The sequence below is a fragment of the Nothoprocta perdicaria genome, unplaced genomic scaffold, assembly GCF_003342845.1.
Source record: "Nothoprocta perdicaria isolate Ctin4 unplaced genomic scaffold, notPer1 scaffold_55, whole genome shotgun sequence".
Taxonomy (NCBI): domain Eukaryota; kingdom Metazoa; phylum Chordata; class Aves; order Tinamiformes; family Tinamidae; genus Nothoprocta; species Nothoprocta perdicaria.
In genome coordinates, this window is record NW_020455810.1 from 3,977,788 (window position 1) to 4,002,232 (window position 24,445).

General features: G+C 41.2%; 1 protein-coding gene across 2 annotated transcripts in view; it reads right to left on the minus strand.

The window, feature by feature from the left end:
- The window catches only part of TENT4A (terminal nucleotidyltransferase 4A), a 49,887-nt gene that overhangs the window by 19,442 nt on the left and 6,000 nt on the right, over positions 1-24,445 (minus strand). For both annotated transcript variants that reach the window (XM_026048543.1, XM_026048542.1), the window contains exons 2-8: positions 17,171-17,294; positions 14,626-14,672; positions 13,611-13,731; positions 11,252-11,359; positions 10,293-10,421; positions 9,052-9,265; positions 2,475-2,601 (exon numbers count right to left, since the gene is read on the minus strand). In XM_026048543.1, the coding sequence (XP_025904328.1) occupies positions 2,475-2,601; positions 9,052-9,265; positions 10,293-10,421; positions 11,252-11,359; positions 13,611-13,731; positions 14,626-14,672; positions 17,171-17,294 (870 nt within the window). The remainder of the gene's footprint in view (positions 1-2,474; positions 2,602-9,051; positions 9,266-10,292; positions 10,422-11,251; positions 11,360-13,610; positions 13,732-14,625; positions 14,673-17,170; positions 17,295-24,445) is intronic.

The following is a 24,445-nucleotide window of genomic DNA, read 5'->3' on the forward strand; positions in this document are numbered from 1 at the left end:
CAGGCATCCAAGCACATATTGGACCAAATGGTATCACCTAATGCTTAAGTTATGAATCCAATGGATGCACAAGGACCTCATGGACAGAATCACTGGCATCCACCATTTTATTACTTCTATAGATAAGTGAAGTGATGCATGCTGGAAAACACAATCTTAAATTGCTCACGCAGAATTAAAGGCTTTGAAGTAATTATCACCATTCAGATGGTAATGGCCTGGGTTATAATAATTCTTTGAAAAGCAAGGCTCAAAAGCTAAATAGAGCATTAGAAAAAGGAACTGAATGAAAGAGGAAGGCATTTTGTCAGTGGACTAGCCCAGGATGTCACACTGCTTTTAACACTCTGCTTCTTGAACTCACAAAGGAAGTATCTGAAAGGAGAAGAGACACAAGGAAGACAACATTGATAGAGACTGCAGAGAACGAGCTGTGGGGCCCTGATGTCTCAGTTTGCAGGAGCTGCCAGCATGGAATTCAAACCCAGGGACACCGGCTCTTTAGCCCTGCGAGAAGAGGAAATCCAGGAGGTGGAAGTTTCACCCAAAGAGGCCGTCAAAAAGCTACACGAGCTTTTCTTCCAGGATGACCTATGGGTTCTGCAACTATTATCAGCAGTGGTCTTAGAATTAGAAAAGGAACAAATGATTTAGTAATGCATGTCATGTCTGAAGCTTATCAGGCCTTCATATACCAGAAGGAAAAGTAAAGACCTAGGATGGCATTTTGATTGGCCTGGGAGACTGGTGTAACAAAAATGCCTGACATCAATAGATAAGGAGCAAATCCACTGCTACGTCAGCATTATGGTAGCATAGGACAGCATGCAGAACCCAGCCCTCTTCTCTTACTAGCTCCCTTCACAGGGAGGATCAAAGCTCCAAACTCTGCTTTTTGGTGGTTGTAGAGAGTGAAGGATTTATTACTTACCCACCAAAACTTAGAACAGTCCCTATGAGACATCAGAAACTGAAAGGTCATGAAGTCTGTACTATCCTATACTTCAACAGCAGGACAGAGGAAAGGAGAAGCAGGCGTGATCAACCCAGACACTGCTCTTGGAAAAACAGATGTCTCAACAGATGTAAGAAATGGAGAAACATCAGTTTAACTGGTTAATAAAATTTGACACTTCTCCTATGAAAGGTGGCCCACTTGAAAGATTTTTCTCTAGATATTATATAGCAAAAACAGAAATAAGCTACTTGCATAACCCAAGCTCCTAACAACTATTTCATGATAAAGCTCCAGTTTAACATACCACATAGTTGTTCTATCAACCTAATGCCAATTAATTTGCAAGCCCTCAGGTCACAGGGACACTGTCATTACAGCACAAGTAAGATGCAAATACACATTAAGAACACCCTTAATGGGATCAAATTGCTGACATGCAATTCAGTGAAATCAAACATCTAAAACTCTAGTCAACTCCACATGGAAAACTGCAAGAGCAAGGAAAAAAGAAAATGGAAAAAAAAAACAGTCCACATTATCTAAGGAGACCTTAGCCAAAACTATGAATCACCTCCTTGGTGTTTAAAGGAACATATGATCTAAACCAGACTAAAGAACATTCGAGAAGGATCTGCTTGAAGATAAGTATAAGAAAAGTCTAGAACTTCTAAGTAGACATATTTTTGGTTAAGAAAAGCTGGTGTTGCCAACACCTCCCAAGGGAGGACGCGCGTTCTAGGGACAGCCATCCATCATTCCAGTTGTCAAGGAGAAGAAGGACCACATGTATTTCTAATTCCTGTGTTAGAAGAGCTACCAGGCAAATTACATAATTCCTTTGATAGTTCCCAGAGCTCCCAAGACTATTTTGGCTGCTTTTGGACAACCCGACCTAACACACAGACATGCTGGCAGCCAGGTGACCTGTGCACAGAGACCAAGCAGCTTCCTAGCACAGAAGGGGCAGATCACACATGGTGAAGACCACTGCTGCTCTGCAAGTTATCAGCTCTGAATTATAACCCCAGGCAGACAGCCGCAAGGCCGAGCCAAGGCTTCCTCAGACTCTGAGCTCCAGCCTGTGGGGGCACATACTGGTACCCACAGGGCACGGCAGGACTGAGGAAACCAACACCCTGGGCTACGGACACACTTATTTATTCACGTATCATTTCTTCGCACTGCCATGCACAAACATAACATACCAAGCAGCAAGGCCTTCCTTTGAAGCATTTTAAGTAGAATGTTTGAGGAAAGGCCAATACATCATCCGCCCCCCTTCTACACTAAGGAACCATAGGACTCATCCGTTTTTTTTTTAATCAATCTGTCTCCATCTCTGCTAAAAGGTACACACTAAAGGTACCAGGTTCTCACTGGGCAGGCCTAAATCTCTGGGTAGATTTCAATACAGCTGCAGTTAAACAATAAACAGCAATATTCTTTTATTGACAAGACCCAAACATTCCTAGTTGATTAAATAGACAAATGGATATTCAAAAAGTGGACTAATTACCTCTCAGAATCTCTATTTGGATATGATCTTGCAAGTGGTGATACTGCATGGCTAAGAACAATGTAGGCATAATCAAAAACTTGTTTCACTTGCATGGCACCGTAAGAACTTCTGCCAACGTCGTTTCCTGTAATAATGTGACAGTCATCAGGTCAAGGCTTTTTTGTTTAATAGCAGCAACCAGAAAAATATTCATACGGAAAGCTCCGAAGTCTGAACAGCACCGCTCAGCTCTGACTATTTCAGGACGTCAGCCCCTTCTGTTCATAGCAGGCACAGCTAAATGTGCCCAAAGAAAGCCAGCTAACCTTTGGAATGGGGCTTCCCAGTATGCAGTCGATTTCGCACTTGTGAAATGCTGTTGTACCAGAACATGGAAGAAACAGAACGCAAAAAGACAGCTATAAAGTGATCAATTAGGGTAGGCTTAACAGCGAACCTGTCATGCTTATGTTAAGGCATCAAATCACACTTACCAGCGGAGTTTGTGTAGGCCGAATTCAGCTTTCAGTTACCTCTGTGCAACCACATTACCTGCATAGGGCCGGGCACATTTACAACCACCTCTATTTAAGCTTATCAGTACTACAGATGAGTAACTCACCTCATATGGATTATTTACCTACCAGAATAAACCAATTATATTCTTTAAATTAAAACAAATTTTGTACTTTAGCTAAGGCAGTGGCACTTTGCCACTCTTTAGACATGAACTGTTTGTCTAGCAGAACCCCTGCGAACTTCAGTGGCAGGTAGGAAGAGCTGGAGAAGTTAAGAACGCCCTAAAGCTCCGACGTTAGTGACAATGTACAGGCATCAGTCTTCCATTCGGCACTCAGAAGGGTCTTGCTGGTATCAGCAACAATAAACAAGGATTTGGGCTTTTTTTGGTAAATATATTTGGCACCAGACACCAACTGTTCACTGTCACTGCTTCAATCAAGAAGTAATGAAAAACAATTTCTTTCAAAAATGCAGGTCTGAAATACAGACTAGGTCTCAAGTGGGTAGAAAGCTGCTTACAGGAAAGGTTTGTTTCTCTTTGACCTGAAATTCCACCATACCATGGGGAAATGGGCAAACTTTAGGACATGTTTTAAGTTTACAAGTCAGAGCCTATTAGTAGGGTTAAATATCATTGAAGACGGACAGAGAAAGGATGGAGGTCACTACTGGAATCTAACTAGACCGATGTTGACTAAGGGCACCCTTCATCTGCTGAGCTGCTTTTGCCCAGAACACAGTTACAGGGAAACAGTCTGAAACCCCCCAGGCCAGGGGACAGGGCACACACAACCCTGGCTATCCGACTAGGGGACACATTTTAATCTAACACATTTTATCAAGTTTCTCCAAACATGCTGCCATTTTTCAGGAAAGCATAAAATCAATGAAGAGATTGGGGAGGTATGAGCATTTTTGGAACACAAGATTTCTTTGGCAACGTTCACGGTCAAATTACAGAAAAAGAATTAAGATGTGCTTAATGCTTCCTGAAATAACCAAGTTCTTCAGGTACTCCTACAGGAATCACAGCAGCTACTAGACCCAAAGTTGGAAGAGTGCAGTCTGTCCCTCCCTCCCTCTATAAGCAATATTTATAGTTAGACTCTATCCTGCAGTAGAAGCAGAGACCACTATTGGCCTGGAAAAGCAGAGCTAGGAAGAAACAGGCTGAAGTTAAGTTCAAAGCTTCAAAGCCAAAGCAGGTATCAAACTTTGCACAGTGCTTAGTCCAAACTAGCTGAACAGAGACAAACATATTTTGCTGGGCAAGAAAGCCGAGTAGGAAAACATTAAGTAAATTCCACTAGGGACTGACTCAGAGGTGCTATCAGCACAGGTTGCCCAGGGGCATAAGTGCCCTGTGACAAAGCTACTTGCCACTTGAAGTGCAATGGAGAATAAGCTGAGAAACAAACTATATATATATATATATATATGAACTCATATATGAGTTTATGAACTCATATATGTGTGTGTGTATCTATATATATATATATCTACCTCAGTTCAAACACATGCAGCTGTACCTGCCACTAGATTTCTACCACAAGAATTGAGAATATATGTGCAACCAAGCCCGATTAGTCTGATCTGCTATTAAGGCAACTATTGACACAAGGCTGACCTGCATCCTGCAAGGACCTACTCCAAAGATCCTGCAAGGATACTGCTACACGCTCCTGTACATGGTGGCTGCAGCCTCCACTGCTCTGCCAGCTTAAGAAATCATGAGCCTTCCCTAATCCATTTACTGCAAACTCAGGCAGTTTAGTTTACACCACTAAGTAGTGAAGTTATATATTAGTCTTCACTGAAGCAGATTTGATAAAAGATAGCACAGCTCATACAACAGCTTGCTTAAATACAACAGCTCCTGGATTGAATTGTTCTGTCCCTGCAATTAGTTCCTAAGGAGATCCAACTAAAGAGTCTTACTCAGTTTTACACTCTGCCCTAACTCAAGCTGCAGCTGAAAAAGCAAGTGTGGAGCCAAAGCTGCTGTGAACTCCAGCAGTCAAGTCTGCACTGGCATGCCCTGAGCATGGCATGACCATACTCGATCCACACAGCAATACATTAAACAAGCCAGATGATCACATACACATGTGCCATCCAGAAGTAGGAAAAGGTTTTCTTCTAAGGGGTCACTCATCAGCAGGTCACATTTTACACACCCAAGTCTTTCATTCCACACAGACTCTACAGACTGATCAGTTAAAGCACATGCTTTCACTCTTAAAAACAACAACAACAAAAAAAAATCATAAAGGCTTCAAGCCTCAGCATCACCAGATAACTTCCCAAAGAATCCAACCCTCTTTTCCTTGCAGCAGAAGCAATTCCTTCTGGAAGGAGCGTGCCTAAGACTTCCAAGAGAGGCTGTCACTATTATCACTCAGTCAAGCAGTCTTACTGAAGTAACAACCTGATGTAATTTTAAAAGCAGGGTGTGGAAAAGTAAAGGTAAGACAGTGAACTAGGACAGAAGCAGGTCTGTTCGTTTTAAGCTGTTACCCACTAAACAACTTCTGCAGCATTCAGCACTTAGGAGCTCTTTCAGTCTCCAGAGCTGCTAGTCTCAGTGTATTTTTTTTTTTATTTCTCTACATGTTTTTATATACACACATGCACACATTCATACATTCTAATCATGAACAGCAGGTGTTGCAGAGCTGTGATGAACACCCTTGGGCAGCAACTAGGGCTAGAATAGGTACTGCCAAAAGCTGCTGTTCACTTCAAAGTAATGTACCTAGAAAACATCAAGATGCAGAGATTAAATAAATAAATAAATAGACCTCCAAGTTAAAGAGCTCCTTTTCAAAGCAGCTCTATGAGATCTGGCATCCCGGGTTTCTGTTAGTGTCTGTAGCAATTCAAAATGAAGAACACCACAGCACAGATAAAGATGCAAGTCTTCAACTACAACTTAACTACTCTACTCTTGCTGCCAATCTGAACCAAGATCCAAATCATCCCAGTTCTTAGTATCAAAGATGCAGCTTCAATAATCCTCAAGCTCAAAGCTAAAAACTGTAAACTAGCAGTCTTCTCTAACAGCCTACTGAAAGACCAGCTCCACATATATGAAACTCCTGCAAGACGATGACCCTCCACATGGCTTCACCACATTCCCCCTACCAGAAAGGCTCTCACACTACAGACACCTGTAAGCCCCCAACTCCACAAGCCTCCCAAGGAAACACTTTGGCCACGGTCTCTGCACCCCACACAGCAAAGAACTGCTGTCTCCAGAAGCTGATGTGGTGGCCACTACAAGGTACTCAAAGTTAATCTCTTTGCAAGGATGAAATCTGCATCAGGTTAGATGATGAAGTGCCCCAGTCCTAGAACACTATGAACTCAAGAGTAAAAACAAAAATTAGAATATCTGTATCAGGCCAAGAACAGCACCATAAAAAATATTGCAGAATGGAGTAGTCCAACATCTTCAATCCAGATTCCAGAAAGCCACTGCACCTTCAAACTCTTGACATCTTTCCTGAAATCTCTGTCTCCAAACAGGGAACACAATCCTCTAGTGCAGGGTAAATAATCTTTGAAAGACTCAGAGGAAACCCTATAGCACCCAAAAGAATCTGCTACAAGGAAAGCATACAGAGGGAACAGCACTAGAGCTGGCAGATGCCTGTTGCATTCCGCATTAGAACTACCAAAACACACTGAGCAGCTAGAGCTGAAGGACCACATCTTTCTGATGACACATTCTTTTTTCTGCTAGGCAGATATCACCAACTCTCAGAGAAGAAATTGCCATCCTCAGACCTAAATAGCACTGAATTTAGAAAGTCTTGGAGGGCAGGATTAAAGCTATTCATGAAGCTCTCTTTCAGCACACTATCACACAGTTTGTGCAAATGCTCCCAGTAAGGATTCTCACTACTTGGATGATCTTGAGAAATGGAAAGTTTGTTCTGTTTTCCTTCATCCCTACATTTTGTCTGTTTAGGACTAAGTCACCTTTCAAACTTTTCTTCTCAGGTTTAACCAGAATTTAACAAAAATCGGGAACGGTCTAAGAAGAATTCCCAAAAAAGATTAAGAACCAGTGCACATAAAGCACTTCTGAAGGGAAAAAAAAAAAAAAAGAAAAATCTACAGCAGTTGAAGCTAATCTAAAGGAGGACAGCAACAGCTGTCCCTTCACTCAAATACTCACTCCCATTTCCTCTCCAGCGGTGCTATTAACCCTCACAGGATTAGACACCGAGCTGGTCTGACCACAAACTAACACAGAGATTATTTGTCATCTGAACAAGAATCTGAACTCTTGGAAAAGTTCTTTGAATAGAGACACAAAGAGTAGCAAAACTAATTATCAGAATTTTAGCTATTCGATGTATACACTTAATAGGCATTGTAGACACTGTAAGGATGTATGATTACACCTCGGCCTAAGGAGGCTCTATTGCCCAGATGTGATGCAAAGAGCCATTCTGCATCTTCTAACTAATTTTCCTCCCAGTTCCAAATTCTGAGCTCTATGGCAGCTGCCAGATGATTTCCTTTAGGATAAGCTCTCCAAATGAAATATTTCAAGTTATTGTCAACTTTTGTGCGTGGTGCCCAAACACTTTTTCCTGTAAGAAGCCATTCTCTCAGCCTGCAGATCCTCATCTGAAACCTAGTTCTTAACAAGTCTGAGAGCACAAAAACGGGATCTCTCTTTCAGAGTTCTTTGCTTCAAGTTTCATGCTAAGGGAACAGTCCAGGGCCCTCACTGGATTTGCCATTTCATTTCAAAGCATCAAAGGAAAGAAGAAAAAATTCTAAAATTTGACTACTAGTAACTATCAAAACTGCTTCTAAACAAACTCTTCTCTTTCAATCCTAAGCTACCAGATATGAAGAAAGAAGACTGAAAGACATAGTACCTGTCCTTTATTTTATAAAAGTGTAGCTCATGCTGCTCCTGACCTGGATCTTCAGGCAAGTAAGTACACAGCTACCGATAAGCCCTCAAAAGCATCATGCAGTAGTTCTGCACGTTGACACTTAGGACTGCTCAAATGCAAGACTTGGGTAAGAGTTGTGAGGGACACAACCTCAGAGCTACATATCCGAGATGTGGTTAGAAAAACAGCCTCTTTGCTTGCAACCTGCTCTAGAGGAATGTGAACATTTAGCACAGTATTTAAAAAGGAGTCAAACTTAGCTCCTGATCCATGGTATTTGCTTTAGAAGTGCTATACATAAGCAGCCTACCCACAAGATGTGACAGTACCAAGGAGTTTGCGTGCCAATTACATTCTAGAAGTATCAGCGCTCAAGTCCAAATTGACTGAATATTTACTTTGTTAAAAAGCTTTTCTGGAGTTCCAGTCTGAACAGAAGCCAAACTGAGCAGTAGCTGGAACATTTCCGAGAGTTCAACCAGAATTAATCTTGATTTAGCACTGAATCAAAAGGAAATCTTTTACTTCCAAAAGGACCTGCAGCCGAAAGGGATGTTCTGCCACGGCGCCTGCACAGCACAGAGGCCGTTTGCACGAGCCAGACTCTTTGCACCAGCAGCACGGAGCAGCCTCCCCCTTGCTCCACACTCCTGAACGTGAATTCGTGTTTCTGTGCAGTCTCTGCTGGGTTGCTCTGCAGAAAGCTGCTTCCTCTGGGGCTTTTCTTTCCCAAATGGGACAATTTAGCTGAAGAATGGCACTTCTAAGGAGACGGGGGTAGAAATAGCTACCTATTTCTTTCTCATTTTCTCATAATGAAGAATTGAGTTCCGTTCCTTCTAGAAATCCCCTTGTGGGATTCCCTGGACCTGTTTCCTTCCTACACCTCAGCGCTATTAGAGAACCTTACTACACACTCAGACATTTCTGTTTTCCATATATCTGCACTGTAGGTGTGCAATTACTGAAGCTATAAAGAATCTTGGGGGATTTCAGTTCCTCATCCATCAACCACCTCCATGACTGTACCACATTATCAGATATTTTCTGTCCCCCAGTGCAACTTCTCAACTCATACGACAGTCTTTAAGGACTCTTGTACGGCATAATCTGAGCCAGCGCTCTAGAAAACGGCAAGAAAGGTAGAGTCTTACCAGGCAGGAGAGGATCTTCAATACATAACATGGATGGTCTGTACCCATTCGTCATGACTTTCATGATTTCTTCTTTGGCAATATAGGCACCTCCATTTTTTATTCTAATACCAGTTTTCAAGTAATTAAAATTCCTTCCATAGAGTTCAAAAAATTCTATGAGAAGCATTCCAAGGTTTTCATCAGCTCTTCTGGCATCAATTCTTGGATGCAGCTGTGACACAAACAGTTGCTAATTATTAAAAGCAAACATTTGGCAGATCAACACTATGTGACAAAAATGTTCTCACTGAAGCAGCTGGGAACCATCTCTTCACAGAAGTTTGAACCGAGGGCATTCATGTATGGAATATACTTTCATTTAACCAAGAGGGGGCAGCACTTAAGTAGTGTATGGAGGCCAAAGAATTCATTTCCTATCATTTCACCTAGCATTTGGATAGGTGGTTAACCCCTTTTCCTACACGAAAAGGAGTAAGGAGTACTGCATTCTACATTAAAGTCTAGTTTGTCAAAGAATAAATAGCTGATTTTTCACACAAATTCAAGAGATTTTAATGTTCCCAGAAAATGTCAAGGTGAGGGAATCTATTTATCCCAAAATATGGTCTTTTTCCTCGTCTCTCCTTATGTATAACCTACTGCTATATTCCAAATGCTCATCTTAACAGCACTGGACTAACATGGTTCTTTTTCATCATCACAGGCACTGACAGTAACAAATGTTTTACTCAGCCACACGCATAGAAAAACTTGCTATCACTGACAAAAATATACTGGAGGAAATAAGTCATTAACACATTTATGAATTACCTAAAATATCTGCCACTTTTCAACACGTCAAAGCCTAACCAACATGCAGGCAATTAGGAAACGGCGGAGGTGTTTAATGTCACAGTCCTAATGAGCCCTTGGAAAGCAACTACCTCCACATTCACTATCAGTGGGCAACAGGAACAACGGGCTTGACCTGCAATCTGGCACATTTAGGAGACACCAGGAAAAGAAAATATAGCAGGAAAAGCAAAAGCTACCAGTGCTCAGGCACTGCAACATGGAGACGGTGCAATGAGCACAAGGGGGGCTGCTGGGGAGCACAAGGCAGCAGCCCCGGGCTGCGCTCGGGGCCGCTGCAAGGGCGGGAGCCGCCAGGACAGGGAGCAGCCCCATCCCTAACGGGGCATCAGCACAGAAACCAGCATTTCCAATGAGTTCACAAGCAAAAAAAAGACTTCACTTACCTGTAGGAAACTAATGGCCATTAAAATTAGGCTGTAAGAGCTAATTCCACCGGTAAAAACTTCATTCAAGTCCCTCTGAAGGAGGAACTGTTTTAGTACTAAAATCAAATATGGCAGCAAAGAGTATTTCTGCAAGGCAAAGTAAGTTCCGTCAATAATAATGTCAACTTTTCAAAATAAGAGCTCAACAATCCCAAACAGTTGTATTCTAACACCAAGGGGTAGCATTATTCAGTAGCATGCTATATAATGTCTTCCTCGGGGAAAAAACAAATGCATTTTTGTTCAGAAACTTGAGAAAAACAAACTTCAACTCTAACTCGATCAAACAGTCTATATGTCAAATTTAATTTTTCCCCCTCAAATAGGAGGATTTTTATATTCCTCGATGAACGGCACTGTCCCTCATTACAACAGGAGTTTCTCATGTGAGCAGTACTTTCACTGCAGAGCATAAAGCTAAGCTTGATTCCAAACACACTTTGAAAGGAAAAAAAGGGTTTTAGGCATCTTGTTTAGCAAGAGAATATTCATAATCCAAAATCACAAACTCAGTATGGAAACGTGAACTGTGTATCTTTAAAGACGACTTCTAGTATCTCACCACAGACCTAGATACAACTGTAGAAGTCCTTTCAGCATAAAGGTTATCCACAAATATCTAGCACTCAAATATTGAAAAAAAATCTGTCTAATCATTCAGTTTACATATTTCCAGTTTCTGATTTATAGAGATCAAGACTTCTTAAAAATCTTCCCATCTTTCTATTAACTACAGCATCACTGAATAGGTATGAATATATCCATGTAGAAAATAATTACAAATCCACATTTAACTAGTATTAATGAAAACAGTCTTCAGCAACGAGCTTTCAAAAGCCTTAAGCAATACCAAAGACACTTAGCCAAGCACTCTAGCACCATTCCTTAATTGAACAGCATTAATGATGTGGCAATACCTTCATGTATTCCTTGATAAAGCGAGCTGCCTTCACACCAGTTTCCACATTAAAACTGATGTCAACTTTTACTTCTGTTTCTTGGTCAGTAAGTTTTATTATTGGTACCTGAAAAAAAATTAAAGACAAGGTTTTATGGATCCATCAACACTGATGCTCCTCTCCAGCTACTCGCTCAAGATATGGACATAATCAGTCCGAGTGCACGTCACATTCGAGACAAAACACTAAAGATGGCTTTTGAGAAAGGATAAGGGAACTCCTGTGAGGGGATCATGAACATGCACAGTCATATCACTTATGATCATGCACGTATCTTCCCATAGCCGTTGGGTACCTACCGTCGTAGCCAAAGTATCAGCGATGTTTCAAGAAACAGCTAATGACTCACTGCTGCTAACAAGCTACATTGCACTCCCATAACCTGTGCTCATCTAATCATTTCAAGTGCTAAACAGAGATTAGTCCAGCAGAAAAAGGAAAAGCTGCCTGCTCATTTATCAACATGAAGTGGCTTGCTACAGAGGAAGGTGAAAACCAGACTGGTTATAGGCAAGAGAGGAACAGCAGCACTTCCTTCTCCAGCAGCACTAAGTCACTTAGGAAAACACTAACATGCACAATCTCGAACCACTGCCTTCAGGGCAGTATCTTGCGAAATGATATCCCAAGCACAACTGGACCCTAACCTTCAGCTGATGAATTTATTTTGAATTGAATTTCTTTTATTTATTCTTGATCTGAAATGGAAAGCAAACTGACAGGCAGAATGAAGCACAGCATTATTCAGCAGTAAGAGCAGAGGAAACGCGTGCATCTAAGGTCAATAAGATGGGTTTGCCTGGTGCCGTTCACCTGCACTAACTGACATCACTGATTCAGCAAATTGCACTTGCTCTCAGGGAAACCAAAGGCTCCCACAGCTATTACCTGGTGCTCCTCCCACAGAAATAGTCAGGTTATTTCAGAGACTACAAAAGGTAGTGGCTTGCCACTAAAAGTTTGGGAATTACTGCTTGATGTCGTAGAGAAAACTATATTTGCTCAGTGAAGTAAAATTTGCATCTAATTTTTTAAGCATGTTCAATACCCATTAGGCTTACAAGATTGATGCAAAACAGCTTCACATCTAAAATAAAGCAGTGACAAAATGTATTTTGGGAAGGAAGGATAAATGTTAGGCTTGGAACAATTCATTGCATCACCAGAAATAACAACAGCAGGAAAACACTGGTTTCAGGCTAGGCAGTCCTATTCACTGGCCTCTCACACATCCTCCTACATGTGAGAGGCTAGTAACTCCTTCAGCTATTCATAGAATCATAGAATGCCCAAGGTTGGAAGGGACCTCGGAGGTCATCGAGTCCAACCCCCCTGTACATGCAGGGTCACCTGGAGCATGTGGCACAGGGCTGCATCCAAGCGAGTTTTAAAGATCTCCAAAGAAGGAGACTCCACAACCTCTCTGGGCAGCCTGTGCCAGGGCTCTGTCACCCTCACTGGCAAGAAGTGTTTCCTTAAGTTCCTGTGGAACTTTTGGTGCCTCAGCTTGAAGCCATTTCCTCTAGTCCTGTCGCTGGCCACCACTGAAAAGAGGCCGCCCCCTCCTCCTCACTGCCTCCCTTGAGGTATTCATACACGCTGACCAGGTCCCCCCTCAGCCTCCTCTTCTCCAGGCTGAACAGACCCAGCTCTCTCAGCCTTTGCTCATAGGGCAGATGTTCCAGGCCTCTGATCATCCTGGTAGCCCTGCGCTGGACTCTCTCCAGCAGCTCCACATCCCTCTTGTCCTGGGGAGCCCAGAACTGGACACAGTCTCCAGATGTGGCCTCACCAGGGCTGAGTAGAGGGGGACGATCACCCCCTCGACCTGCTGGAGACGCTCTTCTTAATGCACCCCAGGATCCCGTTGGCCTTCTTGGCCACCAGGGCACACTGCTGCCTCATGGTCATCTTGTCGTCCACCATGACACCCAGGTCCCTCTCTGCGGGGCTGCTCTCCAGCAGGTCCACGCCTAATCTGTACTGGTGTCCAGGGTTATTCCTCCCCAAGTGCATTCACTGAAAGAGTTGTCATATTACATAACTAACCTATTTTCTTGGACACTTGGCTAATACTGACTTTCAAGAGACCTTATAGCAACATATACACATACATGCAAGCGATTGCTGTCATCCACATCCACCCCACAATCCATATGCTACTGCTCCGCACGCACACATCCTGCTAAGATCTTGCCTGGCCACAGCAAAGCACTGTGCTCAAAACAATGCCACTTGCTCCAGGAATGACTAAATAGTTGTCACTTTCCTATCAAGCAGTCCAAAAGCTTCAATATTCCAAAGACTATTTACTTACCGTAGCTTTATCAAGTACTTTAATGGAATAGGGCTCAGCCACGCTGTGTTTTCTTAGTGCTTGCTCCAGTAGTTGTAAAGGGGGGCGCTCCCATTTCCCAAAAACAACTAAATCTATATCACTGGACAAAAAGAACACAACAGGAGATGCACTAAGTGTTGGGAAACAGCAATCCGCTGGAGAAAACAGTGCAACCAACATTCTACGTATTAAAGTCCACAGCAATAACCATTCTGCAGCTCTTGACAGTTTAATAAGCTTATTTCTGTAGAGACAAGAAGAGATGGTCTTAGGTGATTTTAAGACCCCAAAAAAGTATTCTAGCTTCTTGCTTCCAGTTGCGATTCTCATGACTTTCATGTGGGCAGGAAAGTCAGCAGTGCAAACAAGCTTATTACAAATCGTCAATCACACGGGTGAAATCGCAGTAGGTAGGAAAACTTTGCTACATACACACACACACAAGGAAAGTTTAACTCGTGTCAAAACAATAGAGTCTATAAAAGACACCCACACAAGTTTCCTGGTACAGTATGAGAACCGTCAGATTATCAAACTATTAAGTGATATTAAACACTGAATTAATTTTAATCTCCTAGAAGCTGGGACAACACGCTATGATGACTGAGCTATCTGACTCTGCAGTTCCTCTATTTATAAGTGGCAAGTTAGACTTTCAATACTTACATTATTTAACAAAATGTATAATCCCTAAATAGAAAATATTAAGCATGTGAATTTTACATTTGGAAAAAAAAATCCACAGACTGTTACCCCAAAAAATCCAGAAAAGCAGTTTTATACAGTCAACAAAAAGAACCTAATTCAAGACACCTATATACCACATACATCCACAATCTTTAAGTTCAACCAGTCCAAGTCTTGGTTGTGTACGACACCATGCAAGAATTCTACTGGAAGCTTGATAGGTTTATATATTCTGGTGTAAATTCCTCTCTGAATTTTACCATCTCTTTAAGAGACAAACTGTTCATAAATATAAGTTATTACTTACCTAGTTGGGAGATAAAGTCCTGTACTAAAGCTGCCAAATATCTGGACCTAGACAACAGAAAATAGAAGAGAAAGAGGCACACATCACTGGAATATCTTGTAACCACGCATGCTCACTTCCCTTTCACAAGATTTAACTTTTCTGAATGTGCCAAAGACACAGCCCAGTAAAAACACATTACTGAATTTCACTCAATTACTTTCACTAAACTAGTCAATTGGTATAAATACACCTTTTCTTAAATAGGCAAGTCTACAGAAAATATTATTTTCCCAAAAGGAAGGGACTGCAGGCAGCAGAGCATAAGCTTTTGGAACAGCTCTTTTTCACTTCTACTGCAGGAGAGAAGCTGTATCGGTTGCTTCCTTGCTTCTTTATAAAGGCAGCTTTATTGAAAAGAGAAGGAAAGCTTTTTTTTTTTTCAGAATTAAGATTAAAGCAAATATGCTTTAATTCAGGACAGCAACTGCAACCAATTATAGCAAATTCTTTTAAGTGCCTGAATAAAGCAGTTCTGTAAGATCAGTAAACACAGTATGCCAAGGTCAAAAAATAAAATTGAAGATGAATCAAATAAAAGGTCAGTCCTCTAAAACTTTTGACCTACACCACCAAGCACACATTCCGTGCAAGTTCCTAGAGAAAAAAGCACGGACAACTCAGGACTGCTGCTCCTGTCCATCTGCAAACTCAGCTGTACTTTGTGGAACAGCCCCAGTTCTAGAAAGCAGTCATGAGGTGAAGACAGGAGACATAATGTAAGTAGTATTGTGGCCCCTGTGGACATTTTGCGCCAAACAAAAACAGCAATTTAGCAATCTAGACAACTCATTTTTCTGACATAATAATCCCTATAGACTTGAGTTGAAACCCGAGTTTAAGCCTTTAAAAAGATCAGCTTGTTTTAAGTCAATTAGAAGCAGGAATTAACAGTACTTTGCAATCCAGTAATACTTTTCCATAAAGTTTCCTGTAGTTATAGGAGAACTGATCCTGATTTGAGCCTTGTTATTTCCTTTGTTGCACCCTATTGCTTCATACCTCAAAGTATTCTTAATACTAAAGCTTTGTGTTTTTTACTAACTAATGTCATTCATTCTTATTGCAATACAATGTTATGTTCGCCAAGGATCTACACAGAAGTTAATCCAATCCTTGTTGGCCACTCTTTCAGCATGAGGCTTAAAGAATTATGATATAATCCCAACATGAGGAGTCAGAGGTAACAGTTTATGAGTAAAACCAGAAAATATGTCAGTTGATGCAAGTCTAACCCAATTCAAAGCAACATATCAAATGCACACGACAAGAAGATTCTATTCAGAAATGTGCATATTGAGACACAATCACAGAAATACTCCTCTCTATGAAAAAACAACTACTTATCTAAGCCACATTAAACATTAACATTCAATCTCACTTTACCTATACTTCTAAAAGCTTTGCTAAACTAAAATTAAGTACTGAAAAAGTTGACAGCAAAAGACCAAGCTAACCCTACTCTAGGCTACACTGTAAACACATACACATGCTGAAAAGTCTGTTAGATATCTGTCATTTTTCTAATTATTTTAGAATTTGGTGCCTCTGATCAAATGCATTGCTTACCATCCTTGTGTATTTCTCACTGACATATCTGTACCACATATGTCATGAGAAGGTCACATCCTGTTGTTCCAGCAAAGACCAGGACAGCCTATTTTCAGGGATGGTTCACCTAAGACGCCCTGTAGTTTTCACTGACTTGATTTCTCTAGGCAGGATTAGGCTCAGAGCCCAAACTTAATACCTTATTACCTTATTAATTACCTTATTACCTTATTAATACCTTATTAAAGTCAGTGGCATAAAGAGAAAAATTAAATTGGGCTTGATGGCCCAAAAGCCTAGGTCTGAAGCAGAAGAAGCTTTCAAAGCTTCCAGGCATGATTCTAATTAGATGGTAGGGAAAGCTACCTAAAAGATAGGAGAGCTTTTTTTCTTTTTTTTGAATAGCTTAAGTGAGATTTTCTTTTCACACAGCTCAATATATTTCCTCTAGAGATTTCAGATAGGGTGCTATGTGACACAAGATATATAAGTAGCAGGAAGAGGGGGTTTTTTTGGTACAGATGAGAGGCTCTGCGTGCCTTCTGGAGTAACCTAGAAAGGCGTCTTAATCAAGAATATTTCACTGGAGGGACACTGCAAACATTATTCCCAGAGTAAAAACTACTATCTAGGGACTTACCTAAATCATGGACTGGGGAAGAGGGAAGGCTTAAGACAACCAGCTTGTTGATTCCGTAAGCTTTAGACGGATAAATAACATGCTCACAGTTTGTAGGTTCTCATTTCTGATTAAATGCAATATCCAAGGTTTTGGTGACACCAGCTCTGACATTAAGTCCACTACCTTATATTGAAGTCTTACTTCTTCATTCCCCATCATCTCCCCTCCACCACCAAAAACAAGTAAACAATGCTTATTTTTGTGGGTATTAAGTGAATTAAGTTCTAAAGTTTATCACAAAATTAAATTAACGTATGCTTAAGTTACACTCACATCAGCTGTAGGCCAGAGATCCTTGATGACCAATTCTATTCTTTTCACCACTTCCCTCCTCATAGCTGCTTCTTCAGGACGAGGGGACATGAAGTCATAGAAGTCAATTATTTCTTCATGTAGTCTAAAGGAGAACGTAGCATCAGTTATAATGACGACTTTGCTGTTACAATAAATTGAACTGATTCTTCCATACCGGATTTCTATGTCAAAACCCCAGTGGAAAATTCAGTAGTCTAGACACCTAACAGCAGCTTCGAGCACGGAGTCTAACTGCTAAAGATGTCACCTGACGCTAGCTGCAAAAAGCAGTGAAGCTGCTTAAATTCAGTTTCTAATTCCCAAAGCACATTTCCCCTTAAAAAGAAATACACATAAATAAAAAGAGAGAGTCTTGAAAACCATGCAACGATCCAAACACAAAGCAACACAAAGAACTTAGAGCAGGCTTATTCCTGCAGAGATCCTTATTTCTGTGCATGTAGGAGTTTGTGAGACTAGGCATTCCTGAGTTTTTATAGAGGAGTACAGAATGGGTGTTTGAGCACTCACTGACTTGAAAATAGCGCAATGAACCACATCTATAGTTGCCTGCTGAACAGCTTGGCAACCCTGCATTCCTTTGACAACTCAAACACTTTATGAGCTAGTTATTCATACAGCAAGTTACCTTACGACTAGACTTAACAACTGAAACTGTAAAATGCACTATTGCCACTACTAGCTGAGAACTTCTCACAGGGGATCTTCCTGTGAGAAATACACACATATATATATACACACCTGCTAAGTCCTTCCCTTTGATTCCCATCTTTCTGATATGACAAGAGAGGACACTCACTACCCAGTTTAGAGGGAAGACTGATAAATGCAACACTTGTGATCACAGGAACAGCAGCAAGCTGTGCCAGGGTGGTAGGGGAAAGATAGTATATATTTTATATATATTTCTCAGACCACATTCAGAAGGTGTAGCCCATATAATTCTGAAGTGAAGGATACTTTAACACACAGTTTTTAACAAAACATGTATGTCCAACTTCTGAAGAGCACACCTGCTTAGAATCACAGCTTGCACTTTCTCATATCCCACTGAGCACTGAAGTTACCCAGCAAGCTACAGCCTGAGCCTTTTGTTTTGAACAGTACCAGACTGCAAAACACTTCAAAGCAAGACTGAACATATCAACTAGCTCCTCTTCTCTTGTGTTTGTTTCTAGACAGGCTGACTTCAAGAACTCCAAGTCCAATGAAGAAACCATCAGAACACAGCTGGGTCAGGCCTAGCTCAAGACCTCCTCACAGGTGGAGGTGACACCAGAACAGATGGAGCAGTCACCCAACTCCCTTGCAACCTACATGTTCCCAGTTATTCTGGCATATTTTTGAGTGGATCCCAAGTCAGGTTTTTAGTAGCTCAAAAAGATTTCCACTGATTTTTTTTTCAGATAAAGTCCACCACAATGCCCATACCACCTGTGTTATTTTTCTTTAGATATATCTCTTAATTTTTACTAGCACTTAATTTTATCTGCTAGAGCTTAATTTTATCTGCAATTTTATCAATTATGAATGAATAAGCTCTCATTTCTGCAGTTAGTCAGGGTTTGGGGTTTTTTTTGTTTTTTGTTTTTTGTTTTTTTTTTTTAATTCCTCTTCGTGTTTTGTCTTTACCTCATTCATTTCTTCCCTCCAGGTATTTATGAATACACTGAGCAACAGAAATACCTGAGTAATTGTACTGATAGCCTTCTTTTATTACAAAAGTAAATTATTTATTCTTTCATTAGGCAGTTATTGCCATTGCACCAGGGGCTCCATTTTCACTATTTTAACAAACCTCAGAAGTACTGTTCAGAAATAATCCAGCTCTGTATCAAGCTGACCACATGGATACGGATGATGAACAAATCCTTTGAGGAACTGAGACCTACGAGACCCAAATCAGCACTCATGTATCTTAGCTCTGTTGTTACAATATTAACCAGACCCACTCAGTGCAGGAGAACTGTTTACAGCAGGTGTCCCACACTGGGAAAGAAGGAAAGTGAAAGAGGTCTCAGCTCCCCTACACGCTGCAGCCCCTGCCAAACACAAGGGGCTCTTTCAACAACAAGCCCTGGGCAGCAAGGTCAAGAGGAGAGCCAGCGCTCGCGCACGCAGCGGCGCTCCACGGAGCTGCTCTTTATCAACATTTTTGAACAACAGCATGAAAGACTCCAAAGAATACAGCCCAGAAGGCTTCTCAAAGGCAAGCTCTTCATTTTCTTCCACTAGGAAAGTAGGTAGCACTTCACTTGTGTATTTTGACTATTTACCCCTTGTACTATTTTCTTCTACAAATTGAAGCACAAGTCCAACCTGCACACTGTGGCTTTGTAGTGCAATTCTAGAGGCATTTCCCTCGAGTTCGACACATAGAAAAAGACATGGCTGTACAACAGTTATTCTGCTGGTAGATTTTAATGTTTGTTATTGAAATTTAAAACAACAGTTCCCAAGAGTCAAAGAAGGCTCTAGTGAGAACTCTCCTAACTTCTTCTCTGGCAAAGATCAATGCAATCTATAGCTCTGATCTTAGAGTTTTATTGACTCTAAAAGTTTCTTGCCTATGATGTTTAGTTTTAAATGCCTTCAGCAATATGAGAAAGACTAAGATGCATTTGGAATCAAATCTGGCAGAGGATATGAAGGACAACAGGAAGGGCTTCTGCCAATACACGAGTAGCAAAAGGAGCACTAGAGAGAATGTGGGTCTGCTGAATGGGGTGGGTGCCCTGGTGATGAAGGGCAGAGAGAAGGCAGAGCTACTGAATGGTGCCTTTGCCTCAGTCCTTCCTGCTCAGGTCAGCCCTCAGGAATTCCAGGCCCTGGAGAGAATCTACAAAGTCTGGAGAGAAGAGCACTTTCCAGAGGATCAGGTTAGAGATTATTTAAGCAAACTGGACACCCACAAATCCAATGGCCCTGGTGGGATGTACCCATGAGCACTGAAGGAATAGACAAGATGTTTTTGCTGGGCCACTCTCCATCTTTGAAAGTCACAAAGAGATGCTCTGAGGACAGGAAAAAGCCAATGTCACTCTGGTCTTCAAAAAGGGCAAGAGGGTGCACCCAGGCAACCACAGGCCAGTCTCACCTCTAGCCACTGAAAGGTAATGGAGCTGAGCTCATCCTGAATGTCAAGTACGCGGAGGACAAGACTATGAGGACATAGTCGCCATGGACTCGAGAGGAAATCACGTTAAACAAATCAGCAAGATGCCCGAGATGGAATGAAAGGCTGGGTAGAGGGCAGCACAGTGGGTGCTGTTTACCTTCACTTCAGAAAGGTTTTTGACACTGTTTGCCATGACAGAGGCAAGCTCAGCAACTGTGGGTTAGATAGTCAGACAGTGGGGTGGATCAAGAAGTGGCTGAATGACAGAGCTTAGACGTTTGTGATCAGTGGTGCACAGTCTAGCTGGAGGCCTGTGGCTAGTGCTGTCTCCCACGGGTCACTACTGGTTCCAGGCTTGGAACTTATTCAGCTTATTCATAAATGCTCTGTAGGACTGAGACTAAGAGGGCAATCTTACCAGCACAAATATCTTAAAGGCAGGTGCCAAGAGGATAAGCCCAGTGCTAAAAGACAGTACTCAGTGGTTTCCAGAGACAGGTCAAGAAGTAATGGGCACAAACTGAAAGCCAGGAAGCTCCATCTGAGCTTAAAGAAAAACTTCTCAACTGTGAGGGCAACAGCACTGTGACACGCTGCCCAGTGAGGCTGTGGAGCCTCCTTCTCTGGAGATCTTCAAAACCTGCTGAGACACAGCCCTGTACCACGTGCCTTAGGTGTCCCTCCTTGAGCTGGACAGTCAGACTAGACTATCTCCAGAAATCCCTTCCAATCTCAACTACCCTGACTCTGCAACCTGTTCTCGAGACCTTTGATTGACTTACAGATTTATACTTCATTTGCTTAATGTTCCTGTTTTCCTCAATTCAATAGCTTCTACTTATCTGAAAACATCATCTTATTTACATGTCCTCAGAGTCAGCACATAACAGTCTTTTCAAGCATTTTACATACTTGGCTGTTCCTTGTCAAGAATTCTCAAAAACAATATGCCTTTTTAAAATTAATTACTGTAGCTGATCTTCTTTACTCAAGCAGAAAACTGGAGTAAGAGCCAAAAAGCAAACAAAAAAAGTAGTTCTGATATTTCTAGAGCCAGACGCCATATGGTGCTCAGGACTGACAATTCCAGAGTTGCTTCTCTTGTGGCTGCAGGTGTCATTCGGTGTCTAAAAATACAGATCATAACACAATACTGAGGCAGCCAATACAAGGACAGTTTTCTGTCGAGTCTTTTGCCCATATAGCTTCCCTACTCTGCACATGATGCTTCCTAATTCAGGACTGTGACAATACCATAAGAAGCTAGGAATACAATTCCAGAAGATGGAATTACTTTCTGATACAATTAACATCTTTACCTTTTCTTAACTTATAGAGCTTCTTTCAGCCTTGAGAAGCCTCCAATTAGCTAAGAGCTTCACCATTAAGCATCATAAAAAACTGCCGCCTGGGCAGCAGCTGAGCTGGGCAACAGAAGAGATATATTTTAACTAAAATGTATCCCCTTCAGGATCTTAGGAAAGGCAGCAATGCATTTCCAGTCCTCAAAGTAAAATAAGACTAAGGAAGTTTGTCCTCAAACTTTTGTAATGACTTTTCTTAAAATTACTTTTCTAAGAAAGATCACTTACCCTTACCTGTTTTATATACAGCAATACTTTCGGATACTGTAAAAGATGTTACATTGATTTGTTGCATCAGAACTTCAGTGCAACGAAAAAATTCCCCAACAGCATCAAACTAGATAGTGAATGAAAAAAGCTAGAGACCTTGTTTCCTCAAGTAAATATCCTGTTCTTTTCTGCATCGTATCTGCACTGTTGGGCATATAAATTATTCTAAAGAAATGGACAGAAACAGGACTGCATCATTTATACAAATATGGAACTGCTGACAGGTCTGCTCAGAACCCTTCCAAAAGGAAAGGACACATCCCTGTTATAGCATATTTTGTCTACCACTGGGGGCAGGGGGAGAAGGTATCAAAGGTCTGGAAAGAGCTGGGGGGGCTCTTCAAGGCATTTCAACAGCTTTACTGAAATAAAGGTTGAAAACAACAGGATAAGCATGTACCTTTCGCAACATGCCTGCAGACTTACTGCTGTTAAGTTTAAACAGCAAAAGCCTCAGCAGCTGACACGTATTTCAGAAACCTGTGGGAATAGCCTGCCTCCACCCCGGGTGCAACTACCACAAAGCACAGTTGGAGCATCGCAGAACTGAAGGTGAGGCTTTAGCCTGCTACAGCCATCGTAAAACCAAAGCAGCAGTTAATGCCGAGAAGGTCTTCACCAGTTCTAATGATCAATGACAGCCTAACACTCTGGAAAAGAGTTTAGTGAGATACAGATGAAGATAGTTGAAGTAACAGCCTATCCTGGGTATATACCGCACAACAGTACATCCTGCAGACTTTTCCCAGCATGATCTAAGATCAAGACATCTTCAAAAGAAACAAAGATAAAATCATGACACAGAAGGGAAAATGTTTTTTCAATTCTTCTTTTGCATACCAGCAGAAACCGCCACCATTAATGCCCAGTTGATGACGCTCTATGGTCTGTGCAGTTTTCCATGCCTACCAAAGAAACTATGGAGCTGTAATACTATACCAAGTACTACGCACCAGGAAACCACTCTGTTATGTTAACACGATGCAGACTTGGATTAAAACTTTGCAGCAGAAAAATATCTCAAGTTCCCAGAACAAAAAGCTCAAAACCTCAGAGTTATGAAGAGGTGTTTTATAGGTAGACATCCTGAATACCATTCTTAAGTACGACTCAAACTCACTTTGCCAGTTAGCTACCAAAGGCAGGATGTAATAAAAAGCCAATTCTGCTGTCGTACTGAGATCCAAGTGGGTAATTGATAAAAAATTTATTGTACCTCTTCCACAAGGGATCTTGCTGCTTTTGTTTGTTCCCTAAGCTTTCTCCTTGCTCCCAACTCTTGGCCAGAGTCAGCCATAATTTTAGGTAGAGTTTCTTGTCAATTAAAATTTATCTCCTAAATTTATTGCACTTCATAGTCCAACTGCTCAGGAAACTAAACTTCATGGATTGATTTAAGCTACAAGTTTTCAGATTTAAGTATCTGCGTTTGTTTGTACTTCGGAAGGGAAAAAAAAGATTATTAAAAAAAGTAGTCTTTGTGATAGGATAATCAGTCCAATAAAACATAATCACTTAGTTTCCAACTATGACTGCATGCCTTTTGAAAAAAGGCTATTATAAAAAAAAATCTAAAAATTAAACTGATACCTTAGCATCTCCAAGTTAATACATAACAGAATGGATCTACTACGTAAGCTCCTGAACTGCAGATTACTATGCCCAATCTACACTGCTGACATCACTGTAATACTAAATATCGTATTTTGTTGTGAAGAAATCCACCACACACGAAATCTTGGATCTTGATCAGCAAATTTACTTTAATTTCTCTTTAATTTAAAGAGAATTACTAAACACTGAAATTTCAGGCTTAATGTTACACTTTTCCAGGTGCCCAAGGATAGCAAGTGATACTCACATGAGAAAAGCTGCAAGGGCAGAAACACATGAGCAGTGAGAGAGCTCCCGGTAGATCAGGTAAGCAACACGTCAGGCTACTGTGAAACTTCAGGAGAAGCAACTCTTAGCTCAGTCTTGAGCAGCACCTGAGGTGTCATTCAAAAGAAGACTGGCAGATTAATGATATTGGAAAGGGTTATGAATAGCCTGAGCTACACATCTGCGTCTGAGAAGGGATAAATAACCTCAGAAGCACAAAACTGACTCAAAGACAATCTTAAATAATGGTTACCAGGTGTTCAGGGAAGCTAAACGTTTTCCCCCCACTACACTTCCTCAAAGAAGTTTCCTAGATCCCTACTTTACAGGGAGAACTGGTCCAAAACCAACTTTTACAGCAGAAAAGTTTTCAGAGTAAGTAAGTGTTATCTATTCCTGGTAATCTGGTATTCACTCAAAAGCAGCATTCAGTACTGCACTGAGATATGAGGAATGCTAAGCAGCAATCTTTAAATAACAAAGAATAAACCCAGTAATCTTTACATTCAAAAGAGACAATTTGGTCAAAACAGGAATCAGTGCAGCACACGCAAACAGGTACAGCTGTTGTAAATGGAAGTAGCATCTCAAAGAAAAACA